This window comes from Ictidomys tridecemlineatus, chromosome 14, assembly GCF_052094955.1.
Source record: "Ictidomys tridecemlineatus isolate mIctTri1 chromosome 14, mIctTri1.hap1, whole genome shotgun sequence".
Classification (NCBI taxonomy): domain Eukaryota; kingdom Metazoa; phylum Chordata; class Mammalia; order Rodentia; family Sciuridae; genus Ictidomys; species Ictidomys tridecemlineatus.
In genome coordinates, this window is record NC_135490.1 from 63,215,582 (window position 1) to 63,229,634 (window position 14,053).

General features: G+C 37.6%; 1 protein-coding gene across 14 annotated transcripts in view; it reads left to right on the top strand.

The window, feature by feature from the left end:
* Tacc1 (transforming acidic coiled-coil containing protein 1) overlaps nt 1–14,053 on the top strand; it is a 114,904-nt gene that overhangs the window by 66,159 nt on the left and 34,692 nt on the right. For 11 of the 14 annotated variants that reach the window (XM_078031237.1, XM_078031235.1, XM_078031236.1 and 8 more), the window contains one exon: nt 12,811–13,918. The exons of the other annotated variants lie outside the window; for them this stretch is intronic. In XM_078031237.1, the coding sequence (XP_077887363.1) occupies nt 13,119–13,918 (800 nt within the window). In that variant the 5' untranslated portion in view covers nt 12,811–13,118. The remainder of the gene's footprint in view (nt 1–12,810; nt 13,919–14,053) is intronic. 14 annotated transcript variants of the gene reach the window in all.

Genomic DNA, 14,053 nt, shown 5'->3' on the forward strand with positions numbered 1-14,053 from the left:
TCTAGGATAATCTGTTTTGTGTCTCAAGAGATTTGTTTATTCTGGACATTTCATATAACTAGAGTCATACATTATGTGCAGCTTGATCCATTTTACCAACTAAGCTATATCCCCAGCCCTTTACAGTACTTTTTTCGACTATATTATAGCAAGCACCTCATTTCTCATTATTATTGCTGAATATTATTTATTTAATGATAGTTATTCTAGTAGATATGAAGTGGTATCTCATTGTGAGTTTGATTTGCATTTTCCTGATGGCTAATGATGTTGAACATATTTATTTATTTTTGTGATACTCGGAATTGAACCCATGCCCTTGTGCATGCTAATAAGCAAGCACTCTACCACTGAGACACATTCTCAGCCCTGGATTTTCTTTTTTTTGGGGGGGGGGGCCCAAACAATGGACATAGTGACAGTATTTGATTCATGTAGCATCCTGATTTTACCCAACATGCTCCCATGGAATTGTTTTTCTATGTGTTTCCCCACAACCCATGGTCCCATGGTAGACACTGACCCCAGGCTTCTTCTGGATGTTCAGAACACCCTGGCACAGCCCTTGTCTCAGGGACATGACCAGGGCATGGCCAGAAAGTCCCTTGGTGGAGATCCGAAGTACAAACTGAGAGAGAAACTCTCTTCAGTGATGTGCATGAGGACTTGAGTGGGGACCTTTCCTGCCTGATGGAAAGAGCTGTCCTGGAATGGTGTGGACACAATGGTGCATCCATCCTTCCCTTTGGTTAGCCCTGGATGGTCTTATGTATTCTCTAGAGGAATCCCTATTCAGATTCTTCACTTTTTAATTGGGTCATTTATCTTTTTAATATTCAGTTGTAAGAATACTTTGTTTTCTAGATACAAATCTCTTATCAGATATTTGATTGTAAATATTTCTTCCAGTCTTTAGGTTATCTTTTCACTTTCTTGATGGTAGTATTTGAAGTGCAAAAGTTTTTAATATTGATGAAGCTCAATTTTTTTGTTTTTTGTTTTTTGTGGCTTAGGTGTCAAATTTAAGAAGATTTTGACTAATTCACAGTCACAAAGATTTACTCCTATTCTTTTTTTTTTCTTCTTACAGTTTTATAGTTTGAGCACATTTAGGTCTGTGATCCATTTTGAGTTAATTTTTGAATTTAGGTAAGAAAGTAGTTCAGCTTCTTTCTTCTGTATATAGAAATCCAGTTGTCCCAGAACCATTTGTTGAAACTTGTCCTCATTGAATTAACTTTGCTCCCTTGTCAAAAATCAATTGACCAGGGGCAATTGGGGATATAGCTTAGTTGGTAGAGTGCTTGCCTCACATGTGCAAGGCCCTGGGTTCAATCCCCAGCACCACAAAACAACAACAACAAACAATTGACCATAGTTTTAAGGGTTGATTTCTAAACTCTGAATTCTGTTTGGCTTACCTATGACTCTCATTGCTGGTACCATACTATCTCAACTAGCTTTTTAGTAAGTTTTGGAATCAGGAAGTATGTATCCTCAAACTTTGTTCTTTTTGTTTGTTTATTTCCCCAAGATTGCTTTAGCTATTGTATTTTGTTGTAACTATTAGATCAATGTGTTAATTTTTGCAAATAAGCCAGTGGGAATTTTGATAGGAAATTATTTTAATCTATAGATAAATTTGAGAAGTAGTGCCATTTTAACACTATTAGGTTTTAACAATCCACAAACATGGGATGTCTTTTCTATTCATTTATGTTTTAATTTCTTCAAACAATGTTTCATAGCTTTTAGACAAAATTTTTGTTAAATCTATTCCTAAGTATTCTTTTTTTTTTTTTAAAGAGAGAGTGAGAGAGGAGAGAGAGAGAGAGAGAGAATTTTTAATATTTATTTTTTAGTTCTCGGCGGACACAACATCTTTGTTGGTATGTGGTGCTGAGGATCGAACCCGGGCCGCACGCATGCCAGGCGAGCGCGCTACCGCTTGAGCCACATCCCCAGCCCCCCTAAGTATTCTTTTTAATGTTATTATAAATGAAATTTCTTTTTAAAAATTTTCTTTATGGATATATAGATACACAACTAATTTTCACATATTGAACTTATATCCTACAGCCTTGGATTCATTTACTATTTAGGTTTTATTTGTAGATTTCTTAGGAATGCTTCTACAAGATTATGTCATCAGAAAATAGAGACAGATTTACTTTCTTTGTGATTATGAGACCTTTTATTATATCTTTTTCTTGCCTAATTGCCTTGGCTAGAACTTCTGGGACTTTTAAAAGTAGAAGTGCAAGGGCTAACATTCTTATCCTGTTCTTGACCTTAGAGTGAAAATATTCAGTCTTTTACCATTAAGTGTCATATTAGTGGTGGGGTTTTCATAGATGTCCTTTATCAAGTTGAGGAAGTTCTCTTCTATTCCTAGTTTGTTAAGTGTTTTTATCATGAAAAGGTGTTGGATTTGTCAAATGCTTTTTATGTGTATTTGATAGGATCATGTGGGTTTTGTCCACTATTCTATTGACAGGGTATAGTACATTAATTGATTTTCAGATGGTAAGCCAACCTTGCATTCCTGTGATTATATCATCTTTCCTGTGTGCCTCTGTATTTGGTTAGTATTTTGTGGAGGAATTTTTTATCAATATTCAGCAAGAAATAATTAATTGATCTATAGTTTTTTTGTCATTTTGTTGCCATTGTTTTCTTTGTGATGTCCCTTTTTGTTTTGGCGTCAGGGTAATATTGGACTTATAGAATGAGTTGAAAAATGTTTCCTCCTCCATTATTATTTGAAAAGAATTTAATTATTTAAATATTTGGTAGAATTCACCAATCTGGTGAACTTATGGTCTTTATCAGTTTACTGTCAACTTGTTTTAGATTAATTCAGATTTTCTATTTCAGATTGACTCAGATTCAGTAGTTTGTTTTTCTAAGAATTTATCTAAGTTTTCTGATTTGTTAACATAGTTATGTATGTGTCATTTTCTTATTTTTAAATGGAATGAGTAAAGCCCTACATGGCTTTTGCATAGAGTTGATTTGAGGATTAGATTAGGTAATGTTTTTGAAAGTGCTTTGAATTCTGGGTAAATGTAAATTAGTTTGTTCCAAATTCTTAATTTTAGAAAAACAGCTTGATTTCACTAGAACAAATTTCAGTTATTTAAAAAAAAAATTATTTTCATTTTTCACACTCAGCCTCAAAAGTAGACCCGTGTGGGGTTGTAGCTCAATGGTAGAGTGCTTGCCTAGCATGCGTGAAGCACTGGGTTCAATCCTCAGCTCATCATATAAAAAGAAATAAAGGTATTGTGTCCACCTATAATTTTTTTAAAATGTAAATATTTAAGAAAAAGTAGACCAGTGTTACCACTCTACAATTTATGAAATTTAATACTTGTGCTGTGCTCCTTTTCTATGAGTAGCATTTCAAAAAAAGATACTGTTGCCATTGTTACCAAATGAATATGAACCAAGGTTGTATTGAAAGGAGAATTTAAAAAATGAGTTTTGGATCTTTCCTATTTGTTGAAAGGTAGCAGAACATAGATCCTATAATACTAGGGTCAAAAGGCACTCATGCTCTCATCCTAGGCTCTGATCCATTCAGTTTCTAACTGGCACTGAGTGCCACTGTTTCCTTTTTTTTTTTCCGGAGGAAATGCTGAGCTTGCTCCAGTCATTGATTTCCTACCTTGTCCGGTAGTGGGCTTTCAAATATAAAGCATTATTTTATATAATGCTTTTAGGTATATGTATTACTTTTCTAAATACAAGGCCAATGCAAAAAAGTAACTCATTAAAAGAAAGGGAAGTTGGTAATGCAGGAAGTGACCGCTTTAGAATCAGAAGTCCAGCACTGGTAGTGTTTTTGTGTAAAAACATGTTTGCTCCATGAGGTGGCAATCACATGAGAAGATGATAGTTATCACCTCACAATTCAGCACTTGCCTATTATCCAAAGGGGCTCTGAGTGTAGCTTTTGGTTCAAAATGTTTATAAGCCCATGCACTTACTTTGTGGTTCATTTGTGCCAGAGCATTAGCACGGTATGCATGACCATTAGCAGTGGGTTCATGGTTGTCTTTTTTAAATTTTTTTATTGGTTATTCAAAACATTACAAAGATTGCAGAATCACATCGGTTACACATCATGGTTATCTTAAAAAGTATTCTGTGATTTGATTTTAGGGTTCTAGGTCCAGTTTACAGAGTGCTGACATTGAACATCTGGCTTGGCCCTTTATGTAGAATTTCTTTTTACTGTGATATAGTCAATTGCTTTTGTGTATTTGTAAAATTTCACTATCAGTGCTAATCTCTTCTACTCGAATTGCATATCTTTTATATGGCCTTCAGTAGCAGAGAAGGCCTTTGGGCCTGAGTTCAGAAATCTAGGCCTGTGGCTTGGTTCCTAGGGTCCTTTCTATAGTTGTTAGCAGTTGTGTTTTATAGTTGTCACATTATAGTCTCAGGGATTGTATGAAGGTTGAAATCAACTTCTCAAGTGAGATCAGAACAGAGTTATGATATATGAATAGTTCCAACTGTTGGAGATATCTGGCCTGCATTGTCATATGCATTCCTTATCTTCTGGGTGCCCAGAAGCATGGCACTGGGGGCTTATTCCTAGTGACTAGTCCTCTGCTTCCATCCTGGTTTTTCAGATGCCTGCCCCTCAGTGGATATGATGATAAAGAGCAGTGTACTTGACTCTGTCATCCCCTAAACATTGAACCTCCACCCTGACACCCTTCTTTCTTGTTTTATGACCTCACTTGGGCTTTTCGGGTTCATCCTATGAATGAAGAGAAATAAGATTAATGAAGATGGTTCTAGAATGGATTGGGGGACCTCTTTAGCATGGTGAGCTATGACCTCCCTGCCTGTGCTCAGCTAGGTTCCATTGTATGCACATGTGTGAATAAATTCTACCCTTTGGTCTTGGGAGAAGAAGAGGTGGGGCTGGTAATATAATTCCCCCTTATCTCTGGCTTCAGTTACCCAAGATTCACTGGGCAGCAAATCTAGTCCAAATTTCCTTCATAATTTCATGAATAAAAGATTCATTCTTACTGTAGATATTAGCAACCTTGGCATATAATTTTTATTTTTTCCTCATTAAGTGAGAACTTTCACCTTTTCACTTAAAGGAATACTCCATGACCTCTCTTTGGCATATCCAGACTGCCAGCATCATTATTCTTACTATTTGGGGCCATTATTAAGTAAAATGAGTGTTAATTTGAGCACAAGCATCGCAGTACCATGACAGATGATCTGATAACTGAGATGCCTATTCAGATATTTTGAGAGAGATGGATCACATTCACATAATTTTTATTACAGTTGAATGGTCCTTTAATATCCGCAGTGGATTAGTTCCTCCTTCTAATCACATGTTTGTGTTTGATCTTCTGGTGGCCACCCCCCATCCTGCAGCCAGTTGGATGTGAGATACTGTTTGTGCATTTCAAAGCTGGAAAAAGTCCCAGTGTGTGTATGTCTTTGAGATTCAGGAGGCTTGTCCAGATTTTGGCAGCTTTCTCATTTGTCATAGCAGATGTTTAGAAACCCATAAAAAGGGTCATATGTAGTTAAAGGAGAGGAAATGATGGAATGGACAAATCTAAAAGGAGCTGACAGGCAGTATTTCAGCATAGAGCTAAAATCTGGGAGGGAAAAATCAAACCATATTTGAGAACATGCTTCATCTGAAGTGTTTGCACATTATAGTCTCAGGGATTATATGAAGGACGTTGTTTTCCAAGTGGTTGCTTTTACCTTTTCTTAAGTGTGATTATGTATCTAAAAGCACTTAATGAAGTAGGTTCTTAATGTTGATTAATTGAAAACTTCTGAGTTTCAAAAATATTTTGAGTTAATGAAATTCCCCCTTTTCTAAGACTTAAAGGCTTTTCATAAACTTGTATTTTAACCCAGTATATTTTCAGCATATATAATCTAGAATGTTAAGCTGTTTGCCTAAATTCTTAAAATCTTGCTATTCCATGCCTTTTCTTTTAAAAATACTATAAAAGGGAGAAGAGAACTCTTATTACATGAAAATAGTCTTTTTATCCTGACTAAGCATCAGAGGCATCTGCTGCTGAAGAGCACGTGGGCAATTCACACAACCTTAGGTTTGGAAAAGGCTGATTATTGAAAGGAAGAGTTTCATTAACAGCAGCAGAAGTGGAAGCGTTGGTCTATTTTTGGATTTCCTCTGTTTGCTCTGAATCTATCTCCAGACCTAATCTCTAACAGGCTGTGTTCACCAAGCCTCCCAGCAGTGCTGAGCTTGTCAGAACCAAACTCATCAAATGCATTCTGGGAGGGAGGTTTCCAGCACTCTGGAAGAAGGTTTTTAGGGACTACATGATTTTTATGAAAATGGAAAGGCATAGACAGAGGTAGGTTAGTGACATAACTGCTTTCAGATGAAGAGTAAGGACTGATAGCTATGGCTAGAACTGTGAATTGTGAAGGATGGAGGAACTGGAGCCTCTTGAGAATTTGTGTATTTTACTCTTTATTAAAAGTTACTTGTCGTGTGATACAAGAAGTTTAGTTTCTGCTCTAGAGCAAAGCTAAGTGTATGGGTCAGCGGGTTCCAGGACACTTGCTGATTTGAAGGCAAATAAAATCTTTCCCAAACATTCCTTTTTAAGTTGTGTGATTAATTTATGTTCTCACAGCTCCCCAAACTGGTTTAATTAAATGAGCAATCTTCTCCTACCCACTTCCTCCGTACTTCTTTTTGGTGACAAGACATTGAACTGAGGTGAGGGTCTCTAGGACTTACATGTAGGACTGGGCATCTGCACCGAGTTGGTCGAGAAATGACAGAGCAGGGTGTCTTTTTGGCAGAGCTCCCCAGCTGTCTGCTCAGGCTGGGGACTGGAGCCAGATGAGGGGTGTCTGTTTTTCTTCCCCATTCCTCCAAGGCAGGGCAGCATGTTTTATGATGTAGCAGATACAGCTTCCGTGACACCCACCCAAACATTGCATAAATCTCTCAATCCCCAGCCACTTGACCGCTGGATATGAGAACACAGATTACAGTAAGAACAGTATGTGTGGCTGAAGCTGTTTCACACAAAGCCCTTTGGTCTATTTCTATATCTGGTACTATCCTCTTGGCTATAGAGCTAGGAAGGCAGGTGGGAGTTTAGGAATGGGGAGGGCCTGGGCCCTTTACTTAATCAGTAGAGTCACAGTTGTCCAAGGCAGGTACTGGGGCAGTGTGGGGTTACAACCTTTGCCTTATACTGAGATGTTTCCTCCTTTTTCAATTCCTCCTTCCTCCCCAGCTCTCAAGCTGCTTCCCCTGCCCCTGTGGCCTCCGTTTCTAGAATTTCAGGTTCTCAGTTTAGTAAAAGCAGGAGAGGGAAAAAGAGAAAGGAGGATCTTAAAGGAGAGGTTAGAGGCTAGAAACTTTGCCCCCCCCCTTTTTTTCCCATGGAGATTAGGACAGAAATTAAAGGCTAGGAGAGAGTTGAGTGGAAGAAGATTCTCATAGATTTCCTTCTTTGGGAGGTATGGGATTGATGGTGAAGGAGTTTGGATAAAAAGAGAAAAAGAACCCCAAGAAGTGAATGAATAATGGAATCTAGAAGGAAGGAAAAAAGACTGCTCAGCTCCTGAGATCTGAGTTTTGGTAGCACTCTACTTATCCTGACTTTGGAGTTGGCCTTTACTCTTAAGTTTTCTTAAGCCTAAAGGGAAAGAATGCAGTGGTCTTGATTATTAAGGCATCCTGTGAGGGAGAATGGTGGTAAATGTTTAGGAATCATGACAGGGAGAGGATAAAGGGAGAGATAAACTTTTAAGAGGTTCATTTTCCCCCGTAGTGATCAGGGTTTTGCTATACTTGCTGTCACTGTCCTACAACCCCACACAACTTTTTTCTTTTTAATTTGTTGCTTAAGGTTTGGGGTTTGTTTTTGTTTTTGTTTCTAATTGCAGTACTGTAGATTGAACCCAGGAGCATTAGTACCACCCTCATTGAAGGCTCCAAAATAACAGTTTTACTTCCATTTTGACCCTCTTCCAACCCTTTTTCACACTGCAACTGGAGTGAGCTGTTTAAAATATAAATCTGACTGTATTCCTGTTGCTTAAAACTCTTTGTGGCTTTTTGTTGTTCTTAAGATAAAGCAAAATTCTTGAAATGGCCTATAGGACTCTGCAAGCATGATGGCTTTTTATATTTTTTCCAGCCTCTGGGAATTTAACCTAGGACATTGCCTGCCACCAAGCTATGCCCCCACCCCTTTTTAAAATTTTTATTTTGAGGCAGGATTTTGTTAAGTTGCTAAAGCTGATCTTGAATTTGTATTCCTCCTGCCTGAGCCTCCCATGTCACTGGGATTATGGGTTTGTGCCACCACACCTTGCTAATTCAGTTATCATTTAATCAGTGTCTGTCTTTCCATAAGAAGAGAGACCTCACTGGTTTTGCTTGCTATTGTATTGCCAGTGCTTAGGATAGATCTCAATTCACACACACACAAACTCACATATTTGTTAAATTACCCAGTGAATCCATGAATGAAAAGGGCAGGTGAACCATCCAGAAAACATGAATACAGATTATAATGTAGAGTCTCACCATTTAATTGTTATAAAACTTTTAAATATTTAGAGTCTTGAGACTATAAAAGGATCCTCAGGTCCCTTCTTTTTATCAATAGGAAACTGAGGCCCAGATTGCTAAAGTGACTTGAAAAAGTCCCCAGGCTATTTAACAAAAAAACCAGTACTATTGCTCAGATCCTCTGACCACTAATCCAAACATTCTCTGTGGTTGAGTCATGGCTCTTCATACATTTCCAGAAGGAATACAGAAGCAAAGAATTAGAAAAAACCTTAGGGGCACTGAATTGGCCTGACTGGAAACCATTCTTTACCATATCTAAGGGATAGGGTGCTCATTTTAACAGTTGTCCACATAATGCTTATTTTGTCTTTGATGTGACAATAATCCTAATCCCTTTTACCTCAAGTAACCCTTAAAATATTCAAAGACTCTATTAATGTTTGTTGTTTTCTGGGCTAAATATCTTATATTAGTTGTTAATAGACACAACCATCTTGACTTAATGTTCATCTAAGGGCCTTCATATTTGTTCATGATTTTTTTTAAGACGAGGAATTCAAAACTAAACTCAATTGGACTGAATTCACAATACCAGATATCATGTGATCAGAAAGATTATAGGAAACTACAGTAGTCTCTACTTTCCACAATTTCACCTACTGTGGTCAACCATGGAACAAAAATATTAAATGGCAAATTTCAGAAATAAACAACTCATAAGTTTTAAATTATGTGCCATTCTGCATAGTGTGATGAAGTTTTGAGCTATCCCACTCTGGTTGCCCTGACATGGATCTTACCTTTTTTATCACTTGGTTCCTGTCTTGGTTGTCATACTTGGAGTGCTTGTATTGGGGTTACTCTTGTTTTACTTAATAATGGCCCCAAAACATAAGAGTGGAGATACTGGTAATTTGTATATGCCAGAGAACAGTTAAAGTGCTCCTTGAAGTGAAACGATGAAAGTTCTCTGCTTAATAAGAAAGAAAATTCTAAGTTGAGGTTGCTAAGATATGTGGTAAAAAAAAAATCTCTTGTGAACTTATGAAGAGAGAAACATACATTTGTGCCAGTTTTGCTGTTACACCTTAAAGTGCAAAAGCTACAGCAACATTATGTGATAAGTGCTTAGATTAGATGAAAAAGATGTTGAATTGTGGGGTTTGGTACTGTCTGTGGTTTCAGGCATCCACTGGGAGTCTTAGAACATATCCAGGGAGAAGACCGGGACTACTGTATTTGTTCTGGTCCTCAAGAGATGCTTTAATATACATATATGGTTTGGTGGCCAGGCCATGGGGTTTGGACAGACTTTGGTTTCCATACTGATTAAGGGCTGTTGTCTAGATTCAATAAAATAATCCAGGTGATCTCTTAGTAGTCCATTGGCTGGTTCATACAAACCTCAGTGCATTTTACTTACTATTTTTGTCACTGATGTTGTCAGTCTAAATTGAAAAAATGATTCTCTAAAAAACAATGACATTTATTTGGGAATAGAGGAGCATTACAATGTGAATACACATGCCATAGTCATTGAGACAAAGGAAATGTTTAAAAGCAAAAGTGAGGAAGATTACCTCAGATGTTTTCAAACAATAATCCTTGGCTGCAGTGATTAATAATGGGACTTTTATATATAATTGAATAGGCTCTTTTAACTGAGCCTGGTACACATATTTGACACACATAAATATTTACAGTCCTGAGGTTTGCTTTTGTTTGTTTTAGAGTTTTTTTATACTAGGGATTGAACCCAGGGTACTTTACCACTAAGTCACATCCCCAACCCCTTTCGATTTTTATATTGAGACAGGCTCTCACTGAGTTGCTTAGGACCTTGCTAAATTGCTGAGGCTAGCCTTGAATTTGTGATCCTCTTGTCTTAGCCTCCCCAGCTGCTGGGATTATCATCATGTCCCATTCTGCCATCCACCCTGCTTGCAGCCCTAGGTTTCTGATAGTATGTTTTTATTATTGTTTGTCTTCCTTTTCCTCTTATCAACACAGGTAAACAATAGTAGCATGTTCACAACAGTTCATGTATCTGGAGAGAAATAATAGAATCAGCACCTGGGTGAATGTTGTTGAAGATTGGAATGTTGCTCAGTGGTAGAGCACTTGCCTAGCATGTGTGGTGTCCTGGGTTCAATCTCCAGCTTTCTAGTCAATCAATCCATTATAAATAAGTAAATTATAAAATAAAATCTCAGGGCTGGGGTTGTGACTCAGTGATAGAGTGCTCACCTAGCGTGCTTGAGGCATTGAGTTCAATCTTCAGCACCACATTAATGTAAAATAAAGATGTTGTGTTCACTTAAAACTAAAAAATAAACATTAAAAAAATTAAAATTAAATTTCGTTAAATCTTCATGTATGTAATAGTACACATTCATGAAGTTTTAATGAGCATACATGAAGTATGTATGTTCTTTGATATTCTATTATTATTTCAGATATCTGAGTCACAGGGTATGGTCATGCATTGCATGCTTGTAATCCCACCAGTTTAGGAGGCTGAGGTAGGAGGACCTCAAGTTCATTTCCAGCCTCTGCAACTTAGCAAGACCCTAAACCATTTAGATAGACTCTGCTTCAAAATAAAAAACAAAAGGGACTGAGGATGTAGCTTAGTAATAAAGTGCCCTGGGTTTAATTCCCAGTACCAAAAAAACCAAAACCAAAAAACTTCATGTGTAATGCAATTTAGTTTAAATTTTTTAAATTATGAAAACTGCAATACTATACAACATAAAATAGTTGAAACCTATTATATACCCATCCCTAGATAACAGCTATCAAGATTTTGCCATATTAACTTCCTTCTTTAAAAATTTCTTTTGAAATATGTTAAAGCAAATCCCAGATATCAAGCATTAAGGGTTTATTAAGATTACAGTATTAATAATAAACAAATATCTTAAGACAAAACTTAAATTGGACATTTTCAAAATATTCAAAACATTCAAAACATCTCTGTGGAGTATGATTTGTTTGCCATTATCCACTTGCAGTCCAAGAGAAATTGTGAAAAAGATGTGTGAATGCTTTAAAAATAATTTCAGCAATGCTCAGATCTTTCATCCTGGATTAGGATTAGGAGGTAGGAATTGCAGGTCATCTATCTCTTGAGTTTTCTTTTTTAAATCATGTTTTCACTGATTCTATTATTACTTCAGATATGAGTCAGAAAAGCACTTAGTTGGGCTGGGGATGTGGCTCAAGCGGTAGCGCGCTGGCCTGGCATGCGTGCGGCCCGGGTTCGATCCTCAGCACCACATACCAACAAAGATGTTGTGTCCGCCGAGAACTAAAAAATAAATATTAAAAATTCTCTCTCTCTCTCCCCTCTCTCACTCTCTCTTTAAAAAAAAAAAAAAAAAAAAAAAAAAAAAAAAAGAAAAGCACTTAGTTTGTGCTTTATAAATATTTCATCATTTACACTTTCTATTATTTGCTTCATTTTTTTCTAGTAAAACCCAAATTAAGAAAAATCTTATTTTTCACAAGTGACCTAGAGAATTCCTGACCTAACCTAGAGATAGAAGTCTTAAAGAAGAAATAACATTGCTTTAAAGTTTGCATTTTAGTTAAGAAAGAAATATTTGTTTTTAAAGCCATTTTTGTATCTACTTTTCCCAAGTTGCTTTTTTATTTAGTTCTTTTGGTTTTAACACCTAGGATGTTTGAGCTGGTGTTTTGTTTTGTTCATTTGCTTTTTAAACAGTCTATTTAATTCTGTTCTATAGAATAGGTAATACTTGTGTTTTTAATGTCCTGAGTTTCAGTTCTTATTGTATAAAATTGTAATCCTGGAACTGTCAGGCTGGACCTGTGAACTATACCCATAGTGACCTGCCTTCCTTCAACTAGGTTATTGGTATCTGAAGATTCCTCCAAACCAGTTTTAACCTATAAAATGTTATCATCACATAATAGGCATTGCAGTAGACCCTTGCTCTACTTATCCTTCTTCTAAATGGCTGTATTCTTGGTATAACTGTTACTCATATCACTTGGATAATGCACATAGGTAATTTGGGATAAGAAAAGTTATTTTAGAGTGTAGTTTCTTTTCAGGCTGCACCGCCATCCTGGCTGAACTTTAGAGGTGCTTAATAAAAGTGAAGAGGGAAGAAAGAGCTTGCCATTTGTCTATGTGAATTCAGGTAGTACAGAATATTTACCAATGTCAGAATTATATTTAATAGATGACTTTTGTTTTGTTTTAGAATCACAAGAAGCTGATGAACACCTGGTAGCAGAAGTGGTTAAAAAATGTTCATCTGAGACTGGTTTTAGATCTTCAGCAAATGAAGAGCCACACCTGACCATTGATTCTCACTCAGTCAAGGATGTCAAAGAAGAACCTCAACATGATGTTAGCAAAATTTCAGTAGTGAGACCATTTTCAATAGAAACCAAGAATTCCATAGATATCTCTGCAGCTCTTGGAACAAAAGCAGCCCATGGCTGTGTAACCTTAGTCTCAGGTGAGGCTTTGCCCTCCTGTGCTCCAGAAGCCACCCAGGACAAGGCAATGACAGATGGCAGCATGGGGGTTACACTTGATGCTTCTGCAGAGTCTGATTTGAAAGCTGAAAGCTCTTGTTCAGAGCCTGTGGCCAGCAGAAGCAAGCTGAGAAAGCCGAAACCTATCTCCCTAAGGAAGAAAATAACTGGGGGAGCGTTCTCAGAAACAGAAACTGTCATGGAAGGCGCAAATCTCACCAAGGCACCATTCAATCCCAATGAATTGGATAAGAGCACACATCCTTCTTTGCTAGGAGATGCTGGAAGCCAGAAATCTCTCCCTGACGTTAACGAAACTTCAGGCACTCTCAATAGTGACACCAATGACTCCAAGGTTGAGTTGCAGGAAGAGTCAAGGAGTTCATCTCTCAATCTTGAATTTGATTTCACAGAAGACATGGAGAATGTAGAGGCCAGGAAAGGCCTTCCAAGGAAACTTGGCAGGAAACCGGGTAACAGACTGACTCCCAAGATACCAAAAGATGGCCTCAGTGAGCCAGTAGGTGTAGAGCAGCCTGCAGACCCAGCAGCCAGAGACGCCCCTCTCTCCCAAGTGTCTTCTAAGCTAGACCTTAGTCAGTGGGATCACCCCAGTTTTAATCCCTTTGGGAGCCACTCCATTCTACAGAACTCCCCACCCCTCTCCTCTAAGGGCTCCTACCACTTTGACCCAGATAACTTTGATGAATCCACGGATCCCTTTAAACCAACTACGACTTTAACAAACAGCGACTTTTGTTCCACCACTGGTAATCATGTTAATGACATCTTAGAGTCACCCAAGAAGGCAAAGTCGCGTTTAATAACGTGAGTGACAGTGGGTGCTGGGTGTTGTGTTTTGTGTATCTCTTGAGTTTGGCGGCCAGCTGCTTTTGGTTTTGGTGAACCATTTATCTTTGAGGTGCAGCGGGGCAGACACAAAGCTTATAACTTTATGCTGCA